The sequence below is a fragment of the Juglans regia genome, chromosome 3, assembly GCF_001411555.2.
Source record: "Juglans regia cultivar Chandler chromosome 3, Walnut 2.0, whole genome shotgun sequence".
NCBI lineage: Eukaryota > Viridiplantae > Streptophyta > Magnoliopsida > Fagales > Juglandaceae > Juglans > Juglans regia.
The window spans coordinates 6,361,633-6,385,314 of NC_049903.1; the positions used below are offsets into that span (position 1 = coordinate 6,361,633).

General features: G+C 36.0%; 3 protein-coding genes and 1 pseudogene across 4 annotated transcripts; 3 read left to right on the top strand and 1 right to left on the bottom strand.

Annotated features, from left to right (window-relative positions):
* The first annotated feature begins 249 nt into the window (after positions 1-249).
* Positions 250-7,796, top strand: LOC109004441. 2 transcript variants are annotated; one of them, XM_018982986.2, is made up of 11 exons: positions 250-714; positions 1,644-1,788; positions 3,744-3,811; positions 4,247-4,317; positions 4,427-4,696; positions 6,081-6,244; positions 6,334-6,389; positions 6,498-6,550; positions 6,967-7,138; positions 7,214-7,311; positions 7,394-7,796. In XM_018982986.2, exons 1-11 carry the CDS (start codon positions 522-524, stop codon positions 7,496-7,498), a joined length of 1,395 nt encoding a protein of 464 aa, XP_018838531.1. In that variant the 5' UTR covers positions 250-521; the 3' UTR covers positions 7,499-7,796. The 2 variants fall into 2 exon arrangements, with proteins under 2 accessions (XP_018838531.1, XP_018838532.1); XM_018982987.2 differs by having other exon boundaries at positions 6,970-7,138.
* Positions 7,797-11,963: 4,167 nt separating this feature from the next.
* On the top strand, positions 11,964-15,103 carry LOC109004386 (annotated as a pseudogene).
* Positions 15,104-19,366: 4,263 nt separating this feature from the next.
* Positions 19,367-20,500, top strand: LOC109004442 (olee1-like protein). Its single transcript, XM_018982988.2, has 2 exons — positions 19,367-19,597; positions 19,857-20,500. Exons 1-2 carry the CDS (start codon positions 19,441-19,443, stop codon positions 20,201-20,203), a joined length of 504 nt encoding a protein of 167 aa, XP_018838533.2. The 5' UTR covers positions 19,367-19,440; the 3' UTR covers positions 20,204-20,500.
* A 1,284-nt stretch (positions 20,501-21,784) lies between these two features.
* Positions 21,785-22,578, bottom strand: LOC109004392 (dof zinc finger protein DOF1.5-like). The gene has a single exon (XM_018982923.2). The coding sequence runs from the start codon at positions 22,450-22,452 to the stop codon at positions 21,964-21,966; it is 489 nt and encodes a 162-aa protein (XP_018838468.2). The 5' UTR covers positions 22,453-22,578; the 3' UTR covers positions 21,785-21,963.
* Positions 22,579-23,682: the final 1,104 nt, after the last annotated feature.

A 23,682-nucleotide genomic window follows, 5' to 3' on the forward strand; every position in this document is an offset into this window, starting at 1 on the left:
CACCCGACTCGCTTTCCTACCAAGACAAAATGACGACGTCAGCACACACTTTACGAGACTAGAAAACTTTTACCCTCAATTAACTTCACGTGACGTTATCTCATTGGACACCGAGTTCGAAATTACCGAAACGGTCCCTCGATTATCCGCAGCTACCAAATCCCATTGGTTGGTGACCATACTTCGGCGTGACTCTCCCCCTTTACGACCGGTCCTCTTTTCTGGATCAACGAAATGGGTTTTGTCCTGAAGCACCAGATTTTTCCCTTTCGCTCTCCGTCGTATCTGTCCGAGTCTACAGCGCATCGAAGAAAATAGGCCCAACGTTGCAACAAAATTACGCCTCCGACCCCGCTAGCTTGGCTTGTCGACCCTATCGCGTAGCCGCAGCGCAGGCAGGGCATGGACTTCGCCTGATAAGAGCATTATGGCGTCGATGCTGACCTCGCTTTGATTCAATCGAGAAAATAGGATTATCTCTCTGCATATCGTCTCCTAATAAAAATATATATATAGAGTGCATGGCTTCCGCGTCTTTGATTCACGCTCGGTGTGGTTATTCCCCGAGGTTTAGTGCCAACCGAAGGAATGGGACACATGGACCTCTAGGCTCTCCCGCCTATCCTTCCTCCTCAACGACGCCGTGTTCCTCGTCTTCTTCGTGTTGTTCGTCTTCTTCCTTCAATCATGGTCAGGGATTGAGCCTTTCTTCCGGTAATAACTTTCTTTTCTATATTTTCTTCTCTCTTTGGTTGAATTGAAGAGAATTTCATTCAGAAACTGGAGTGGTTACAGTTATAATCACTGGATTTCAAATAGGATTTAGAACTGGTTCTCTTTTGTGTATGTATTAGCTTTCTCAGCTTTTACCTAGAGATAGAAGCATTAGGAGAGGTATTGTTTGGCAAATTAGTCGATATAAGATAAGCGAGTCGAAAAAAATGGCGATATTTTCTGACTACAATATCTGTGTGTCTGGGATATTAGATAAGTCATACTGGGATTCACACTGTAAGTAGATTAATCTACTCATTCTCTAGGGAAATGCTTGATTACTGGTTTAATTGAATTTGAGACCGGTGTTTTGCCCACTTTTATTGTTCTGTTAGGAACATTATGACCTTCCAGATTTAAAATTCAAAACGTTAGCTTATAGTCGACAGGAACTTTGGACTTTTGGACCCTGTTGCCGTAACCAATTTCTTCCTCGGAACTTGTCCATTCTCATATTGTATCTTCCCTTCTTCTTCTCCATTTTTTTTTATTGCTTGTAGACTTGTGTTCCAGGTGGCACAAAATTAGTTTGACAGCTTCCATCGGTCAAACATTGATCAGTAGAGAAAACGTCGGTTCAAAAAGGGGACATCAATAATTAGTACTATAATTTGGTGTAGGGGAGCATTTGATCAAAATTTGGGCATTTTATTCCTTTTGTAGACCAATGGATGCTTTTCTGGTTCTTGATTATCAACACTGACAAGGTCAATTACTCGAGTAAACCTTTGTATGCCCAAACTGAAACGCTAAATCCCGTGCGTCAGTTTGTGTATGTCTGCATGCCTTGGATGTATGATCCAGTCATACCTTGAGGGAGTGGGCTCCGATTTTCATTTTGATTGAGGACGTTAAATAAACTTGTGCAGGCACAAATAGTTGGAGACATCAGGGCCTTAAAGCTCAAGCTATGGGTACCACCACCCAGGGAAATGCTGCGTCATCCAGGGGCATTGCGAATGCAAAAAATGAACCCGATCATCTTCTTGTCCTAGTTCATGGCATCTTGGCAAGGTATATACCTATATTTTGATGAAAGATTGCATGGAGAGTGTAGATTGAGTAAGTTAAAGCTAATATATAGAAGAAAGTAATTGAGGGGTGGCATACGCTATTCGTATTTGGTATAGTTGTTGTTCAAATGAAGAAAAGACTTCAAATTACTGTCTTCATTGGAAATTGTGCACATTAGCATTCTGTAACACTTTGCTCCCCATGGGCCACAGTTAATAATAAAGTCACTTTTAAAAATTTTTAGGAGCTGAAGTGCTACTAGTGAATCTTGATTTAAAAATATTTTCTTTTATTTTAAAGGAAGCACCAAGTACAAAGATTCTATAAATAAAATAATTTTTTATTAAAATATTGAAATCATAAAAGAGAGTGCATGGAAGCATTTATTAAAATTTTTCAAGACCTGTGCCATAAAAATCACAACTTAAAATCTCCGTACATGATCTAGGCCACTGTTATGCCTTCTTGGACTAAGTTTTATCCTGCAACTCTATCTTCATAATTATCCTAATCTAGGGTGGTTTAAAAATATAAAAACAAACTAAAATGAGTCGATGACTCAGTAAGAAACCCATCATAACGTAAACTTACTTAACATGAGATTTTTCAAAAAATATTTTATGTTGAAAACTTAAAATCATGATCATCCATACATATGCTTATGTCATGCATGTGTTGTCTTGAATTATCTAATTTATCATGCTTATCTCACTGGCCCACACACTTAACCATGTGTGCAAGGTTGTGCACCGACACTATCTCTTGCGGCCACAAGGGGAGCTGCTAATAATATTCTAACATACTATGGTGGATCATGTTTAGCTTCGTGGCTTGCACATCCACTCATAAGCCATGCATCTGAATGACCATCTGATTAATTGTTATGAGTTTATCTTATACTTGATTTTATGAAAGTTTACGTGTCTTATGCAACGTGAGATGCATATTACATATCTAACTATAATATGCGGAATTAAACATGATGAATGATGTGCTAGCAAATATCATAACATGCTTGGTACATAAGCACTGGCTTCAAAAGAATTGGTTTTAATAATAATATATATAACTAGCTAATGTATGTTAATCCTAATTTATGATCAAGCTACTTATATTGTATTGTTGCTTCCTAAAATTTTTGATACAAATTCGATCACGGTGATGAACTGAGAGGTTTATGGTTTTTTTCCAAATAATACATGGAAAGAAGATATTTATAGAGAGATTTGAGAGAGGGTGACGATCAGTTTGAGTTGGACTCGGGTAATACATGTCGTGACACTAATCTGTTGAACTTTCAGTCGTGATCATCTAAGAAGAGAGTTTGAATTTAAAAACATGATCTAGTAGTCCATCCAATGTAGGATTGACAGTGACTGAGACTGCATAGGAGACTTCAATTAGTAATGCTTTTAAATTGAAATAAACTTCTAATGACTGATCTTTAAATCCGAAAAAAAGTCTTAACTCATTCAATAAATAATAAATGAGATTTAACCTAGTTATTGAACCTAATTAAAATTCTTAATCAATCTCAATAATTTATCACTCGTGAGTTTATCCAATGTAGCCCATTAAATATAATTTAAACCCAATAAAAATTATAAATATTCCGATTTTAGAATTATTGGGCCGGGTCGTTACACATTCATTGACCATCTTCTACTCTAAATTTCCCTTTCATATTCCTCTTTTTTTTTCTTCTTTTTTTTTTTAATTTTTAATTTTTAATTTTTATTTTTTTCCAGTTTTCAGTTGCCACTGCGAATATTAAATGTTTGTGTTCAAAATGTGAAAATCCCTTTTCATCTATGAACTACTAACGTTGCTCTAGTTCATCAGTACCTTCCCGATTTTCATGGTTGTGTTCCCGCTAATGTCTTCATGGTTATGTTTTTCTCAGGCTTTTTATCTCTTAAGTGTATATTTAGTTGACTGATTTCTCTGTAGTGCAGCCCAAGTGACTGGATATATGTAGAAGCAGAGTTAAAAAAGCGTCTTGGAAGAAACTTCTTAATTTATGGTATGTCCTCTCTCTCTCTCTCTCTCTCTCTGTTTTTTTCCCCTTTTTTCGGGGAAAGTTCATCCATTGGTAATGAATGTGTTGAGATAAGGCCATCTGGACCTCCTAATTCCTCTAAAATCAACTCAATAAGTCTCAGTTGAGCTGAATTGTATCAAATTAAGAGGTTCAACCCTTATTTTTTTTCTTCAAATTAAGAGGCACAACTGATTAGGTTATGTTAGGCACCATAAAAGAAGAATGATAAATACATCAGTCAAAGGGTGTTAATGGTGAATATGATGGTTTTATTTGGAACGGAAAACTGGAAAGGACCAGGTTAGAGTTAGTATGAAAGAAAAAGAAAAGATATGACAAAAACCTCATTGTTAAACTTTGTTCTCTATAAACAATAGCAAAAACTGTTTGGGTATAAGATTTTCCTTCTGCGTGCAGCAAGTTCTTCTAACACATATACTAAAACCTTTACTGGAATTGAAGGAGCTGGAAAGCGATTAGCAGATGAAGTGAGTATTCAAATCTATGCAAAAACGTGTTCAAAAAATTCAGCTCCATTTATATCTAATCTAGCTTGTGGCTTTCTTCAAAATGACTTAGTATTGCTGTCATGAACAGGTCATGCAAGTTGTGCAAAAGACTGACAGCCTGAAAAAGATCTCATTTTTGGCCCATTCTCTTGGTGGCTTGTTTGCAAGATATGCTGTTGCTGTTCTTTATACACCACATGGCTTCTTAAGTGGTGGCAAACCTGATGATGATGCTAGTTCTACGGTGGCAAATTCACAAACAGCATGCTCTTCAAGACGAGGTATGATTGCTGGATTGGAGCCAATCAATTTTATTACCTTGGCAACCCCACATCTTGGGGTGAGAGGGAGAAAACAGGTTTGTCCCTGAGGGTATAGCTCATCATGTCATTCTTTCACACTTATATATTTCCTACATGTATGTGGTCGTCTTATTATGTTATGGGATTTTCTGCTTGTATGTGTGGATAGAGAAGATAAAGTTACATTTCTGAGAAGTAAAAAATATGGTCGATGTTATGAACGGAGTGAAGTGATGAAAGAAATGGTTGATGTTATGAAAATAGGGAACGCTCTCCGGATGGTTTTAGGGCCCTTTTCTATCACACATTGTTGCTTTGGGCTTCAGTATTGAATGGAGCGAGTTTTAATTACTTTTCTGCGAGTAGTTTGTAACTAGGCTCTTTCTTGTATACTTCATGTGTACTCGGGCATTGCCTATTTACGTGGATTAATAAAACTTCTTACTTGTAAAAAAAGAAAAAAAAAAAAGTAGAAAATATTTTCTGTAGGAGAAGATTAAATTACATCTCGTTTCTGTTTGCCAATTTCTCAAGACCATTGGGTACATGTTTTTTTTAGGTTAAGGTTAGGTTTGGATATTGAGTTGAGATAAGATGAGTTGAAATGAAAGTTGAATAAAATATTATTAGAATATTATTTTTTAATATTATTATTGTTTTGAAATTTGAAAAAGTGGAATTTTGTATTTTATGTGAGAATTTGTGAAAGTTATAATGATGAGATGAGATGAGATGGGTTAAGAGTGTTTCTCAATCCAAACTGAGCCTAAATCTATAGCTGTCAAGGTAGTGGTTTTATTAAATATCCTCGCATCAGAATATTGAGAAGTGTACTTGCAGAAACAAACGGCCTAATGTTCAAGTTGTTTACTTCCTTGGTTGCTTGACCCATTTTTCCTACGTCTTATCCCAAATTAGTACATTTTTATTTTTTTTAATCATTGGCAGTTTATCCTTGTACCCTCTATCTTGAGCTCATGATCTCGTCCCTCATTCTATTTCTACAAGGAAAGGAGATCCAGTCTATTCTTAAATGAAGAATAAATAATTCCAAACTATTTAAAATACAGTAGTGTACTGATAAAAGAAATCAGGATTCATATTATGACACTGATAACTCTTAAAGAAATTATTAATAATTAATATTCCTTCGTGATCAGTTGTACTGGATTCCATTAGTGAGAAACCAAAATGTTAGAAACAACAGTATATTTTTTCTTTCTTAAATTGCGAGCGGTCAATAATGTTGTGTATCCCATTATCTTTTACTTTATGCTTATTGAATTTCATTGTTATTGAATTTAATCCAAGTCATGAATCTATTATTGAAGAGTTAATTATTGTTCGTGGTTAGTAGTGCAACCAGTAGCACCTGATTCCACACAGTTCAGTTTCCTTTTTTAATTTTTCCAAATTCAATCTTTCATGGTTGTTCTTCAGCTTCCATTTTTGTTTGGAGTTCCCATCTTAGAGAAATTGGCTCCACCACTAGCTCCTATAATTGTTGGCCGAACTGGTAGTCAGCTGTTCCTCACTGATGGTAAACCCGATAGACCACCTCTTCTTCTACGAATGGCATCTGATTGTGAAGATGGGAAATTTATGTAAGTTGACAAAGGTTTTTATTGTTCTTAAACACATTTTATTCTATGCCACTGCAAGTCTAACGTTTTTAATCTGTTTTGCTTTGTAGATCCTCCCTAGGCACTTTTCGATGCCGTATTCTTTACGCTAATGTATCTTATGATCGTATCCTACTGCATCATATACCTTCTTTTATTTTTAATGTCAATGAGTTGGCTTTGTTGACTTTCTTCTCATTTGTTTTTTCTGCATTAGTATCTTTAACATCAATAGATATGGTTGGTTGGCGCACATCCTCCATAAGGAGGGAGTCAGAACTTTCTAAGGTGAGTTTGTGAATTATCTTCTTGAACTACATGATGTGCTGATGGTTAATTAGTTAGGAGAAGATTAATTGGTTAGTGCACTCATACGCACTTCTCAACTTATTATTATTCATTTTTCGTGTCAAATCTATGTGGACTTCCTTGTGAAGTCCCCATGGTCTGGTGAATTTATGAAGGAGCTGTTTGCTGCTAGAAATACCACGCTTGATAAATCTTAAAATATGTGACAATTTTTTTTAACTGGCATTACAAGCTCTTAAGTTGTTTAATCCCTTTATAGTTGGAAACCAGCAATTTGAAAAGGTTCATTGCAAGTGTTTCCCATGCTAGAAAAAGCAGTTCCTTATTTTGGTGATGGAAACTTTTGCATCTGTCTTGCTGTTTATATATCATCCTGAAATTTTCTACTTAATTAGAAGCCTCCTCGCCGATCTTTGGATGGTTATAAGCATGTTGTCGACGTAGATTACTGTCCCCCAGTTGCCTCTGATGGCCCCCATTTTCCTCCGGAAGCAGTCAAAGCAAAGGAAGCGGCACAAAAGGAACCCAGCATACAACATACAGTGGAATACCATGAAATTATGGAAGGTAACATCAATTTGCCACAGATGTGTCAATTCACGGCCGGGATTCGTACTAATGGTGGTTTTAATTTGTTAACAGAGGAAATGATACGTGGATTACAGCAATTAGGATGGAAAAAGGTTGATGTCAGCTTTCATTCTGCATTCTGGCCCTTTTTCGCCCATAACAACATTCATGTACGGACTCGACCCAACTTTTCATTTGGAGATGTTTGCTCCTTGGTTTTAGTCTTTAATTTGATTTGTTGCCTGAATTTAGGTGAAAAATGAGTGGCTACACAACGCTGGTGCTGGGGTGGTCGCTCATGTTGCAGACACCCTAAAACAACAAGAATCTTCCTCGTTCATTGCTGCCAGCCTATAACATACATAGATACGTGCATTATAGCGCCTTAAACCCCTACTAATATATTCCCTTGTTAGTTCTTTTTTTTTTTTTTTGGGTCCGCTAAGTACAACGTAGCTGAGACTTGTGAAATAATCACACAATTCAATGTAAAACGGAAGCACTTCCATTGGTCATTGGCACAACTTTGCCTACCTCTTATTATCCAATATAGACTTCCATGTGGAATGCACGGTGTTATTCGATGAAACATGACACGTTCATTTATGAATTTCATGGTAATAGAAATACGCGACCTACCAAAACAGAATTTGTAGCTTGCTATTCTTATCCTCTTGTCTAGCAGCTAATGAGTTTTACCTCCGAGGAAAAGACGATTCATTCGATTTTTATTTTCAAGTTTCTTGTAGTTAAGGTAGAATACTCGATTTATTACAGTGGTTCTGTGGAAACATGTTGGCTCCTCTGATATTTCAAGTAGTTTTCAGGGAAGAAACAGGGTTCTGAGACATGTTCTTATCAAATGGTTGTCATACCCGTACCAAACGTGAGTAATCGAATGAAGCACAATCCAGATTGTCACTCGACAAAAATGCTTGGGTTGTGATGAAAGCGGAATCCGGATCCCTTAGATGACTGACACGCATTTATATCCCCGTGTAAATAATCCAAGCCAAATCCAAAATTAACTTATGGACCATGCTACAGTCACCGAGTTACTTAAAGGATTTTTTTTTCTTGTATTTTTTAATATTTTTAAATATTTTAAAAAAATTATAATATTATTAAAAAAATATTTCTTTAATCACAACCTCGTTTCATGTTGACTTTTTCGACGAGGAAGATTCTTGGACTGGAACATGGATAACTTTTTGAATAATGTTGCTATGTTCTTCTATTTTGTCCATTTATTTTGACCATTTATGCATTTCATTTTTTTAATTTTTTTGTACTTACTAACTAATTAAAGAATTGATTATTAATATATTAATATTTTTTAAAATTTTTTAGAAATGTTAAAAAAATATGAATAAGAAAATAAAAATACTAGTATGTCGCCTGACGTTACCTCCTCATTTTTACCGTTTATGTATTTATTTTTATTTTTATTTAATGATTAAAGAAGTGATTTTTAGTATATTGATATATATGTTTTATTTTTTAAGAATATTTAAGTATGTTAAAAAAAAAAAAAAGATTTGTGTTAGTGGGCATGCAACGGTTAAAGCTGAGCAGCAAGCTAATACTGTCCACAAGAAAAATTAAAAAACTTAATTTTGTCTAAGAGCACGCCCAGTAATCAATACTGGACAGAATCCTTGCAACACTCTAAGTTAATAGAATAATATTGGATAGAATTGTATAAGTATTGAGTATTTATTTAAAAAAATAGAATTTATTATTAAAAATGAATTTTTTTATATAAATTCCTTACTTATTATTATTTTTAAAAAGAATAGGCGACATTTGAAAATTCTATGAATACATTTTTCTTTAACTCATATGTTTAGTACTGTTCATCCGACTCGATTTGAAATTTACTGTTCTGACCCGACCCGACCCGACCCCAAGACTATTCCGTTACCCGATTTACCCGATACCCAATTGTCCGACCTGTACACTGTTTTCGGAATACCTGATTACCCGATTTTTTTTTTTTTTGAAAAATAGATATATGTTAGTCTCTTAATCTTTTGACTCCAAGAATTTATAAAAAAAATGTTTGTAAATATCCACATAAAAAAAAAACTAAAAAAGATAGGTATTGATCCATAAAGTTCCATAACATAGCATCTCTTACTTTAATCCTATCAAACACTTAGAGAGCACTTCCAACACAAACACACTTGGCATACATATCAATTAAACCGGACCCATAAAAAAGTACTTCAAGTAATCTGCATGCCCACAAAAAATTGATGTCCACATGAATCCTATCCATGCGTGTTTATGAATCTTCCTCCTGTCTTCAAAACTAACTAATCTGCATGCCCACAAAAAATTGGATAATGATACTAAAATTGGACATCCTCTATTGCTAAGAAAGAAAGTGAAGATTGAAGAACATGCCCACAAAAAAAAAAATAAATAAATAAAATAAAAGAAAAATAAAAAATGGTCTTACTCTTGGATTAGCTAGTTTTGGTCCAAAAGTACTTCAAGTAATCTTCAATTGATCTCATTTAAAATATTCTTCAAAGTTATCTCTACATGAAAAAAAATTATGCAATTGTTATTTCTTTGTGATCAGGAACTTTCTTAAAATCTATAATCCTCTTATGCAAGATTCAATCATCATCAATAAAATGGGCTGTTATGCACATATAGTTAAGATTTTGAATTGATGTCCACATGTCAGTAGTGATGTAAATCTTATAATCAGATGCCATGAACATGTTCTTCAACTTATCTTTTTCTAACATGTACATTTTCATACAATCTCGCATAATAGTAATGCGAGAGGGGATTGGATATCTAGGCTCAACTACAGCCATAAAGTCTTTAAAACCTTGTTTTTCTACAAATCTAAACGGTAGCTCATCCATGATTATCATTTTAGCTACCGCCAATCGTATTTTTTGTTCATTGTACTTAGCAAGTCCAACACTAGGACTGCTAGTTTTACCATCCACCCCCGTCTTCCTAGTCCCAGTCATTTTTGATTGGGGGTTAACCCTTCCAACTCCACTAGCATTAAAGACTTTACATGTCTGATGATGGTACTTCAAAGATGAAGTATCTTGTTTTTTAGGATGACATAACAAAACCTTACCACAATGCACGTGGCTTTGGGCTCATTGGGATCCTCGACATTCTCAATCCTCGTAAAGTGTTGCCATACATCTGATCTTCCCCGTTTTCTTGTGATAGGAGGGCGAACTTGAGGACTAGTTGTTGGGAGAGAGCTATCCAAAGTTGGAGGCTGAGTACTATCCAAATGAATCACATTGGGCATTGATTCAGACCCAGATGAAAGCATATTCCCTGCAAATTAAAAAAAAAAAAATAGAGTAAGATACCTGCAAATTAAATAAAACATATTCACTTAAAAGGATGCAAAGAGAGACTCAAGCACATAATAACTATCCAAAAAATTGATCCGTTTCAACTCCTTTTTCATTGATCAAATCCAAAAAGAGAGGATATATATGCCATATATATAATTATCCTAATTCAGATCATATTCAATGGCATTGGAGAATGCCACTGAATATGTTAACTGAATCACACACATTTCCTTATTCCTACACACAATTGCATATATTAAAATGTTTGTTCAAGAAAGAGTGAGCTCCTGGGTACTTTCTTTCTGGTCTCTGAGGTTGCATTATATAACTAGCTTGTGATTTTGTCATATTTTTTTGTTTTTTATGCAGATCATTCGCATTCCATTGATTTGTATTTCTTTTGAAGTGTACTCAGCAATTATATCTGCTAAAAAGAAGAAAAGCAAGTGTCATCTACCCAAGTTATTGTGCCTTGATTGTCAAATTGTTTCATTGCAGGTAATAGAGTGCTATGTCTGCTGAAAAGTTCCATGAAGTTTGTGCTTCAGAAGCAATGCTAGTGTTTATCCATAGCACTAGCATTGCAAAATCTTTTTTGCTTTGTGAGTTTACTTTTGTAAAATCTTTTTTGTAGCCATAGCACTTCTCTTATTATATTGTATGAAAGGCCTACAATTGCTAACCCAACTGGCATGGTTTCTTCATTTAAATCTAGAAGCAAAGAAGCTCTACTATAGACTCCCTCCGTATTAGAATCAATGGTAGCACCAAGGTTCACTCAAGTACTGTGAAGTGTTTGTTTGATAAACCGAAAAAGGAAAAAAAAAAAAAAAAGTAAAAACGAAAAACACTTTTGTTAATTTAGACCACTGATGATAAGAAAAAAGAGACTTTGACATGATATAAACCTTGAAATAGCATCTCCCCACTGCCAAAATAGAGTTGAAGGAATGAAGTCGTGGATTCAATTTAGATGGATTCTTGAGCTGCATATAAGCAAGCCCACAAAGGAAAAAAAAAAAAAAAAGGACTCAATGTCATAAAAAAATGAGTACGTCAACATTTTACCAGATTCCGACGAAGCTCCGATTCCGACTCCGACTCCGAATAGATATTCGGAGCTACTCCGAATTCCGACTCCAAATTTCGATGACTCCGACGAAGTCGGAGTCGGGGTCAGAGCGGAAGTCGGACGGAGTCGAAATTTTCAGAATTTTGTACACCCCTAGGAACACCGTCCAGTTAGATAGAGTAAGCTATATACGTTGCACGTAGTCCAAAGACTCCAAACCGCGCGTGCAAATTCGCATCCGATTTTTTGTTGTGTTTGGTAACTTGGATTTTCCGGGGCCCCTTCAACTGGCCGCACCGAACCAGACCACCCACCCGGGCCACCCTCCTCTCTACTGCTGAGACTTTCGGACATACACACTCAGAGAGAGAGAGAGAGAGAGAGAGAGCGAGAGAGATCGGCCATGGCTTTCGCCAAAGAAAGAGAAAACTTTGTCTACATCGCTAAGCTTGCTGAACAAGCCGAGCGCTATGATGGTACTCTTTCTGTCTCTCTAATAGCTCCCTCTCTCTTCTTCTTCTTCTTCTTCTTCTTCTTTTTCCCGGTAAACCATAGTCCTCTGTTTGGAGGCTGAGAAAATCTGTAAAAAATAAAAAATAAAAAGTTAAAGTCTTTCATACCAAGTAGTTTCTTTTGGACATAATGTATTTTATCTGTGGTTGCTTGGAAATGAAAAAGTCCTTGGCTCGAGCTAGTAGGATACTTCAATGGAAATTTGTTCGATTTACTGAACAATCCGTGTCAATGTGAGGCTTCTTGAGTTTGGTTTTTTCCTTTTTTTTCCCATGCATTTTTTGCCGCATTTTTCAATCTAGTCCTTTCGAATTTGGCAGAAATGGTGGATGCGATGAAGAAAGTGGCAAATCTTGACGTGGAACTTAGCGTGGAGAGCGCAACCTACTCTCCGTCGGGTACAAGAACGTGGTAGGAGCTCGCAGAGCCTCGTGGAGGATCCTATCCTCGATAGAGCAGAAGGAAGCCAAAGGGAACGATCGGAACGTGAAGCGGATCAAGGAGTACAGGCAGAAGGTCGAGTCTGAGCTCTCCAACGTTTGCAATGAGATCATGAGCGTCATCGACGAGCATCTCATCCCTTCGTGCTCGGCCGAAGAGTCCACGATGTTTTTCTACAAAATGTGAATGATTGTGATAAATTGTTATTTGATTTCTCCAGTATTATGATTTTAAGGGCTTTTGAGATTTTTCTTTTTTGTGTGCGCGTACTGTGGCTGCAGGAAAGGGGATTATTTCCGGTATCTGGCGGAGTTCAAGTCTGGTGATGACAGGAAAGAGGCCACTGATCAATCTATGAAAGCGTATCAGGTAGGTGCTCTTGATTTGGATTTGCACTCTATCTGTGAAAGCGAAAGATAATTAAAATAAGAGAACAATACGGATACAAATTTGGACTCCCAGCGTAGTCATATAAATATTTTATGCATCTAGACTATAAAAAATGATTTTTGTGTTCATGTCAGCAACCAAATGGATGGTTAAAGTTATTGATGTTCCTGGTGGGGATACAAAATACAAAGCATTTTAATTATCTTGCCAGTTTATAAAATTTGGTGTTATCTTTCTCTAAACATTTCATAGTGATGCTGATAAAGTTGTAGAGTGTACAAGTGCTGAGCAATCCTTTTGAAAAAGAGTGAGGTGTATCATAAAAAAAAATTAATCTTTTTTTATGTAGATCTCGTAATTACTCACTTTTAACAGTGAGATTGTGTGGCGCTTGCGCACTCCACGATTGCAAATATCATTTCTCTTTGGTTTGGCATGGCCACTGATGCTGTAGCCACTAAGGCCCCATTTGGATATTGAGATGGTTTCATCTCATTCCATCTCAACATCCAAAGTTCAAATACCACTCAAATACAAATACTTTTCAATTTCAAATCTTAACTTTTTTATCTAATTATTTCCTAGTCATTACAAAAACAATTCAACTTTTTCAAATCCCAGAAACAAAAATTATATTATAACAATATTTTCATTTTGTAATATTTTTATTCAATTTTTTTTCTCTAATTTCTTTTAACTAAAGAGTTAATTGTTGTGAAAAACGATGACAACAAAGTAAAATAAAATAGAACAGTCACACGATACAAATATTTACATGCTTCGACAACATGCCTACGTCTACGAAGCTGCAGATGATTTTATTATCTTGAAGAATGACTAAATATACTGTGGGGCAAAAATACACTATTACAGACGATCATACTAATCATTAATTACATATTTATAAGGTTGTATGGTTGAAACTCTAATTTCACAATTTTTGGGTTCAAGAGAATGTCGAGTGAATTCTCTGCCTGAGTTTCGCTTGAGCGATCTATCGCACGAATGTCGAGCGAACTTTTTATTTGGCGTTTCTCTAGTCACAAACATGGTAAAAAATTCTTCCGACCCCTCGGCTCAAATCTGCGTTCCATAGCCCAAGCCTCATTAAAATTCTACCAAAAAATCGTAACGAATCTTTGTAGAGTTAGGTCATCAAATCGAGCCACCACAAAAATGAACTAGGCTCCACAAATCCAACGTTAATGTTAAATTTTTTCCCCTTATCACCTTCATCAAATTTTCAGATTTTAGGTTGCTTCTGACCCTTGCCATTTATCTATCTACCTAGTGGATGATGAAGAAAGTAGAGAGATTTTCAAATGATTATATACCCTGGTTCAGGGGACCAAATTAACTGTCGGTTTTCTGTTGTAGAATGCTTACAGCTCTTTTGTCCATTTGCTTTGGTGCAATCTGCTCACCTGTAGTGTAATTATTTTTCAGGCAGCTTCTACCACAGCAGAGGCTGATTTACCTTCTATACATCCCATCAGACTGGGTTTGGCCTTGAACTTCTCGGTATTTTATTACGAGATCATTCGGGTGTGTTTGGATATCAAACTCATCTCAACTCATCATTATAATTTTTTTAAATCTCAATATAAAATATAATAAATAATTTAACTTTTTCAAATCTCAAAATAATAATAATATTAAAAAATAATATTCTAACAATATTTTATCATCTCAACTCAACTCAACTTAACTCATTTCAACATTCAAACACAACCTGAACTCTCCTGAGAGGTATAAATATAGTATCATATCTTTCTTTGTTATTATATAGTTTGTTTTGTGCAGCGAGAGAGAGAATTTACTTATACGTACCTCTTACATGGTAATTTACGTGCTAGGGCTTGTTACCTGGCAAAGCAAGCTTTTGATGTAGCTATCTTTGAGTTGGATAGTTTGAGGCTGTGTTTGGATGTTGAAGTGAGTTGAGTTGAGATAATAAAATATTGTTAGAATATTATTTTTTAATATTATTATTATTTTAAGATTTGAAAAAATTAAATTATTTATTATATTTTGTATTGAGATTTCAAAAAATTATAATGATGAATTGAGAGATGTTTAGTAACCAAACGAAGAAGCCTGAATGAGGAATCTTACAAAGACAGCACATTAATCATGCAGCTCTTGAGGGACACCCTCACACTGTGGACTTCTGACATCCCGGAAAATAAAGGTAACTAACAGATATTTGTAAAAGAAATTAATGTTGCCCAGACTTTTACGCTTGATGATTCTTATGTGACTACTATCAAAATTTTTAATTCTTTAACATCTTCTGTATAAATAACTCTATATCTGTTGTATTGATAAGAGGCCGGAATGCTCGTCTATTTTTTTGCAAATTCATGACTTATCTAATTATAGGACTTGTTTTTTTTATAAGTGAGATGAGTTGAGATTAAAGTTAAAAAGTTAAATAAAGTATTGTTAGAATATATTTTTTAATATTATTTTTATTTTAAAATTTGAAAAAATTAAATTATTTATTTTATTTTATATTAAAATTTAAAAAAATTATAATAATAAAATGAGATAAAATGATACGAAAACAAATGAAGGCTTGTTACACAGTTCGACCATCTGTTTTATTTTTATTTTTATTTTTTCTGTTGGAGGGGAGAACATTCCTTGCAAATTTCTCCGTCACTTTTCTTTGGTTTGCCCTACCCATTAGGATGCGACCTAGGGGCGGGTGGGTTTGGAATGAGCTGTAGACTTTAAACATCCTGGGTTTGATTCTGCACAGTCCCCCATAATTAGGTGACATACGCAGGTTCTGACAAGTGGGTTGTACCGTTGAAGATATGGGGTTTACTCCCCAATGGTGGGTTCCAAAGTACCTGTCTTGGTGAGGTTCTCCAAACAAAAAATAAAAAAACTTTTCTTTGATAGGCCCTATAATCCATCGTCTTTTTGTCCGGGCGAGTTGGTAATTCTGGTTTTTTTTTGTCTTGCAATTGAAACAGCCCAGAAGCCTGACAGATCTGCTAAAGCAGCTGGAGGTGAAGATGTGGAGGTAGGTTGTTTGCTTATTTTACAAAAGAAAAATGTTGAAGACAGTGGCCCGTGGTAGACACCATGCGATGGCTGCTGATGTGGAATCAGTATTTCAAAACGCACCGTCTTAATCTCTCGAAATGTGATTCAAAATTTTGGTCCCTATCGAAACGCACCGTTTATATCAAGTTCCTCCCTCTACATTTTTTCCTTCCCCATTCCCTCTCTCTGTGATTTCACTTGAAGTCAAAGATGGCAATTCCATCCCTCGAAGTGCCTCCGTTGAAGATGGCACGTCCCTCCCCTCGAAGCCACCGCCCTCCCTCCCTCAGTGTCTTGATAGTTCTCTGAGACCCACCCTGGTAAGTCCTAAGTTTCGTCGCACCTTAGTTTCTCTTTGCCACGGTGTGCCTCATCTTCAGCTAGGGAGGGAGCACGGAACGATGCCAATCCCGAATCAACCCTAACCCTAGCCCTCCCCCAATCTCGTTCATTCTGAAACCCCTTAACCCTAACCTCTTCCCCTTTAACCTGAAGGCAAGCATTTCTGAGAACTCTTTCAAATTTTTTTTTTTTTTTTAATTTGAGGACTTGTACAGTTTTATATATTAATTTTGCACATGCAATTTCACCTCAATTAGCTCTGAATTTGGTCTCTGTTTGTGTTACTGTTCGGATATTGATTATGCTTTTGGTGTGTTTTTTACAATGGAGGAGTTAGATATAATCTCTTGAAGCTCTTTAATAATGGGTTGTCAGAGGTTTGGATATTGAGAATTACTATGAGTATTTGAAGAAAACACCTGCACAGCTCCACTTGAAGATTTGAAGACCACGAAATGAATTGAAGACTACGGTAAACTCAGGGAACAAATAGCCACACTTAGGGGTGTAATCGGTCCGGTTTTGGATAAAATCTAAGACCAAACCGGTATGTACCGATTTTGTATTTTTCAAAACCGATTACGCACCGATTACCCTCCTAAACCGGTACTTCCGGTTTTACCGGTTTCCGGTTCGGTCCGGTTTTCCGATTTTTTTAAAATGTAAATTTCACAATTTGTCATTAAAAATTTGTTTATTAAAAAAAAAAAACTAATTTAAAAAAAAAACTGTTTTATACTTTTATTAATATATTAGACTATTGTTATAGTTATAAGTTATATATTAGTATTAGTTATAAACTTTTAGTGATTTAGTATTAACAATTTATGTAATAATTTATAAATTATAATAAGAAATTATTTTATATATGAATATATATGTTATATATAAAATTTCACATAAAAATTTAGAATTATACATTATATATAAAACTTATATATATTAATATTTAATATATATAAAATATTTTGTATAAAAATTATATATAAAAATATTATTTTTTATTTTTTTTAATCAACCGGTCCGGTCCGGTCCGGTCCAAAAAATTCCGGAACTGTAACCGGACCGGAACCGGCCGGTTTTTACATTTTAAAAACCAGTTCCGGACCGGACCGGTTCAAATCCGGTTTAGTTCGGTCCAGTCCGGTCCGGTTTTCAGGTTTTCCGGTTTGAGTTTACACCCCTAGCCGCACTCATTCGAAACATTTCATGGAACTTTGCACTAATACGAAGTCGAAGACCCGCACAAGGAAAATGACCCACGAGCATAGATCCACTTGAAGACCACAACGATGTATAAATCCAAGAGCCTTACAGAGAGAGTCCACGCACCACGCAAGCTCGATGGAAGCTATCTCAAAAACCAGAGCACCAAATCAAAGTGGGATGTTATGTTTTTCGTTTTTGTTTTTGTTTTTAATAATAAATAAAAACTGAGATGGCATTATTATATCTACGGTTTACGCCCCGTTTGCACGGGGCAACTGTACGTAGAAGTTCTGTTTAGATATCTTTGGTTTGACTTTTATTCTTTTATTAATTGATTTTTTTGGCAGTGAAGTGAAGCAGTCCATGGCTTGGAGTTCAAAATGTGTAGACGGAGAAATAAATGACCACTGTATCAGTCTCAGGGTGCCATTTTTTTTTCTCTCTGATGAGCATCAATTCAAGTTCCATCATTTGTTGTAGTGTGTCTTTGCATTGTTATCCCTTTTGCAACCTGAAATTTAAGGATTTAACTCTCCATGCCGTCCCCCTTAATCTGAAGGTTTTCAAAAGTTCATACTTTCGGAGGCCTTTTCTTCATAATCCTCTATTCAAATTGTGACTCCATATGGACAGCCGTGTTAGCATTTAATAGTCCTTTTCTTTGTTATTATTACTCGCTCTTTCAAATCTGTGGGTTGCTTTTGATCGTTATTTTATGATCACTTTTGCCATAACATGGGCATCAGGGGTGGAGTCACATAGTGTGCATGGAGATTTTTTTGGAAGGGGCAAAAAAAGAAGAAGAAGAAGAAGAAGAAGAAGAGAAAATTGGTCTCAAGAAGAAACCATCTCAGGATTCTTAATTCCTTGTTTTTTTTGGCATAAAGATCCAATTAAGCCAGCATGCCCTTTTCCATATATACTCCATTCGGCAATTTTTCATAATTCATGGATGGAATTTTGGATAATTCACTGACGGAGGGAGGCTGTGGATCAGTGAAAAGAACTGGTGAAATGCTTAGTAAAAGGAAGTGTAAAGAGGTACTGTGTTTTCAGACACGATGGCATGCATGGAGGACTGAAAGCATGAATTAGAACTATTTTCGACTGTATGTGTGCACAGTAGCAAAAAAGCAAATTCAGTGGCTGGGTGGTTTATCACTGTAAATGCCTTGAGTTGGAACTGATGGCTCACTTTTTCCTTAAAGTTGAAACCTTCAGATTGCCAATTAAGGAGACCTATCAACGTTGACTTGAATATTATATATAGATACACAAATGCAAAAGGGTTGAATCTTCTAGCTCACCCTTTTGGTTATTGATGTACCTAAGTTTTTGTGAAGGAATTCTGAAGATCACTGCATATCAATTGGTATAGCTAGCATGAAAGACGGGGTTAGTTTAGGTTAGTTCTTTCAAAGTACCATTAAATACAGAGGCTAGACTTGTTCATTTTTTAGGGTATCAAAAATACCAAAAAAATAATAATAATTTTGTAGTGTTAATGGAAATTTTGTATGGATCATTTGCATATTGATATTTTTTTTGGGTACTAGAAGTTCTGAACCATTTGATTTGTGTTAGAAATGCCGGGCCCATTTGATAACTTGGATGGCAGAACTACCTATTCTTAGTAATATTATTGAAAGAAAAATACTCTTTTATAATTTTGTTATTTTTTTAGTGGAGAAAATACTCGAGACCGAGAGAGATTTAAGGGACAGAAGAGCAGGTCATATTGTCTTTACCAACCACACAAAACAAAGGAAAAATTACAACCTCAGAAAAAATAACAGCCAACGAGGATGCCTTAACAAATTCCCCAAAAGTAACTGCATGCTTTTCCTTTATAAAAGAGGGCCCCGTTGCCTTTTGCATAGCCTTCTGAAACAAAATCTACATACAAAGAAGAAAAGCAGGCAGCAACAATGGCAAAGTCTTCTACTATCATTCTGGCCTCTGCCCTTTGCTTCTTGTCCCTCCTTGGTTTTGCTTACTGCGAAAGCCGCTTCTTCGTGGAGGGCAAAGTTTACTGTGACACCTGCCGTACCCAATTTGTAACAAGGGTCAGCTTGCCCATGAAAGGTACGTACAATCTCTAGAACGCTAGCTACTTTTGCATTAATCCAGTAACATTTTCGTTAGAGAAAATGGATGATCCATATAATTACTTTTGCAATCAATGCATGGTACTGCCTGATTCATGGCTAAATCTTGTTGCCAAATTTTGCAATGTGAGATTGTGAACAATTAGATTAATTTGATTAAAAAAAACCTGAAAATTCAGACGTCTCTGATTACTGCTTGCATTGTTGAGCCAAAAGCTTTGTGTTAATTGGTGCAGGTGCAACGGTGAAGATAGAGTGCAGGGACCGTGAAGGTGGGAGCGTAACATACAGCAGTCAGGCAGAAACCAATGAATCGGGAGCCTACAGCATTCCGGTCGACGGGGAGCACGAAGAGGAGATTTGCGAAGTTGTACTCGCAAAGAGCAGCGACCCCGAGTGCAGCGAGGTCAGCAAGGACCCTTTCCTCAAGAAGAGTGCTAGGGTTAGCCTCACAAAGAACAATGGCATTGCATCCCCAGTACGTCTTGCAAACCCTCTTGGCTTCATGAAGAAGAAACCTATTAGTGAATGCAGTAAGGTGCTCAGAGAGCTCGGCATGTCCGCCACCGAGGAGGAGCAATGAAGAAGATAATTTGACATCATATATGGGGCCGGGATCCCTTTACCGAATAAACTGAGTTTTTTTGTTTTTTATCTTTCATCATGTACTACGAAAACGTTATGCATGCACTAATGCGGGGGGTTTTTCTAGCCTAATTTCCAACTTTTATATGATTAATTGTTGATCTCTTGGGGCTAGTACTCCTCTTGTTGTAGTTTGCGGGGGTTTGGATCATGATATATAACTTCTGATTGTTTGCATGGTGTCTCACGTATGGGTGTTGTGCTTATTAATTAATCTAGCTCGACTTTGCAACTTCATGTAATGAATTAAATAGGGGATTGGAATCTTGTGTTTTTTTAATCTTCTGGTTTTGGCTTTCCCCCTTCTTGATGGGAAAGATAATTCGAATAATAGAACTTCGAAGTTCGAAGGAGAAAACGTCTTAAACTCAGCCACATTCCATATTTATATATATATATATATATATATCGCGACTTAATTTCCACCATTTGATCATGATCAATAAATGTTATCTAGAGAGATGTTTGCCTTTTAAATTAAGTATAAAAAGAAACTGCTTGATCTCTCTGCATGCCCAAATGTGGGTGGGTGGGTGAGTGCATGGGTGGAGAATCCATATCAGATGGCACCTACCTGCAGCTTCCTGCATTCTCAGCTAGCCCGCCAGATCTAACAGCATTTTAATTAAGTAATAATTATTCCCGAATTTCTATTTACGTATTTTTGATAGACAGTGGCATCATGATCCTATTCTCCAATTCCCCATTATTCGATCTAGTACCTACTACTCAACAAACGTATGTGTTATGAAGCAATTAATATATGTTAGGTCATGTACGTTCGTACGTAGGATCTTATTATTCCTGTACTCGATCTGGGTATCCATGCATGCATGCGGGGGTACTGGAAGATTCAAACTGAATTTCTATTTACATGACCTCCACCTCTTTACTAACGTTTTCCTTGAGCATGCTGCGTGGATTCAGATATTAATTCAGCTTGCACCATACATTCAAACTCAATATATAACATATATATAGATATATTATAATATAATATATATGCATGACAGATATTTTATTTGATCAGTTGTGGGTTATTTATTTATTTAATATAAAATACCGAAGAACTTCAAACAACATATGATCATCAGCACGCGCATCGAACAGTTTATATACGTGTTTTTGCTTGCACTAATATGTGTCCATGTTATATCGAGCGATTTCATTAGCCTTTGATTTATTATCAATCATGCACCCAATATTATTGATCTTATCCATCCACTTATAAATTTGCAACTATTCATGATGATGAATTGCATCCATTGATTTCCCCTGGCTTTAAATTTGATGAATTTGGAACCATAACCCTCTGATCAGATTGATTTTTTGCCTAAATATATATACACATACATATATATATAGATATATATATATTAATGTATGGAGACTAGCTAATTGTCAGTCAATAGGACTAGACTAGGTAAATGTTCATTCTGATGGTTGATCTTGGTGCTGCAGTCCAAGTCAAAATCAACACCACTAATTAATAGGACGACTTATATATCACATATTAATATAACATAATTGATACTAATAATTATATTATTTATGTGGTTAATTACATGTCTACTTAATTTAATTAGTTGAGCTGAACCTGTCATGTGTACATAGATGTACCAGTCTGTCAAAAAGTATATGTTTTCGGATCTTGTCAATCTTGCTGAAATTCAAAAGCAGAGAACAAGAAAGGGAAGATCAAGTGCAAGTTTGACCACCTGAGCCACTCCTCCTCCGCTTCACAGGGAAAACATGCCGGAAACCGCCCTCGGTCACCATGACATGCCACTCTGCCTCCACCACCCCATCCAGCCCAAACGGGTGCACCCCATCGGCATCATACAAGCAACTCTCAGAGAACCCACCTAGCCCTTGAGGCTGTGGCTTGGTTTTCCGCCGGCCAGCCCCGATAGGCACGTTACGAAGTGCCCCGCCGGCGGTCCAGTATCTCTGGCAGCCCTTGCAGAAATGTCTGGGCTGATTAACGTTGTAGTTGTTGAAGTAACAAAACTTGGTCTCCATGCTCTTGCATCTTGGGCACGGTATGATCTTATCTGGCCTCTTGTCCACTGACGTTTGATCTGAACCAGCTTTTTGTTCTTCCGTTACTAGTCTATTCTGCAACGTAATGGTCTTCCCAAAAAGCTTGATTTCAGGCACATCTTGGCCTCCTTGGAAGTTTGCCATGAAGGTGGGGTAGAGAGAGAGAGAGAGATGGGTCAGTCTAAAATGAGATAAATTTTGAGAGAGACGAGGGAGAATAATTTGACGGAGAGAGAGAGAGGGGTTTGGTGGTTTAGGGAGAGAAGCTAGGGAAGTGCTGAGATATATATATATATATATATATATATATATATATATATAGGTGAAAGCTAAAACAACATGAAACCAACGCGAAATATGGACGTAACAGCCGATAAAAAGGCCAGGTTAGAGGTAGCTAGGTGGAGTAGAAAAGCTGCAGTTGAGCTTTTACGTACACATCATTTGCGTCACGTCATCATCCCGCTGTGTTGAAAAGTCTAAATTGTGGGTCCCAATCCAGGTAGGTTGCGTACAACGTGTCAAAGGTGGAAGAGGGTGGACGCGAGAATAAAGAGATAAAATCATAAAGCTTGTGCCAATGATCTTCTTTCTCATATTCTTACCAAAAGATATTTTTTTCCACAAAAAAAGATAAAGCTGAAAGAGCTTTTTGAAATTTGTTCAATTACTTTGAATGGATTACTTTGCCACATCATGTGCCTAACATCGAATGGGTCATATCTATATCTATATCTATCTATTTACCGATCTGTATAAACATTTTTAAGTCTCACTAATCACTATGTATTTATATAAAATATAATAATAAAGTGGGATATTGCTTTTAATTTAATGGTATTGCTATTCCTTTTATTTTTTTGGCTTTATTCCAAAGCCTTGTTTTCAGGTTTCAATGGGGTTTTGATATATAATTAATTCTCTTTTGATCATATCTTAATATTAATGTATTATGGATCTTCATCTTGATCTGGTCTTGCATGGTAGCTTTCAGTTCGTGAGTGATATGGATCGAAAAGTAGGTTGATCTGATGAGAATTATTCAATGAAAGTATCTTTATTTAATTAATGCAAAACAACCCCTCATTTCCAACATCTTTCCTGATTTTATAATGCAGACAAAGAAGCATTTTCCTTACTTTTGCTACGAAAGAGATGCACTTTTTCTCTTCTTTAGGATGCTTTCCAAGTCTATCTCTTCCTAATTTTTTTTTTCTTTTTTAAAAAAAAAGACTAAAGAATACTTCAACATTAATTAACATAAAATTATTGGTATTTTTTTTTTAAATGGCACGCCTGATGAGGAGAAAACTGCCTTCTTGGTGCCCATTTTCTTGGTCTTTTATGATTATTTATTTATTTATTTATTTTCTA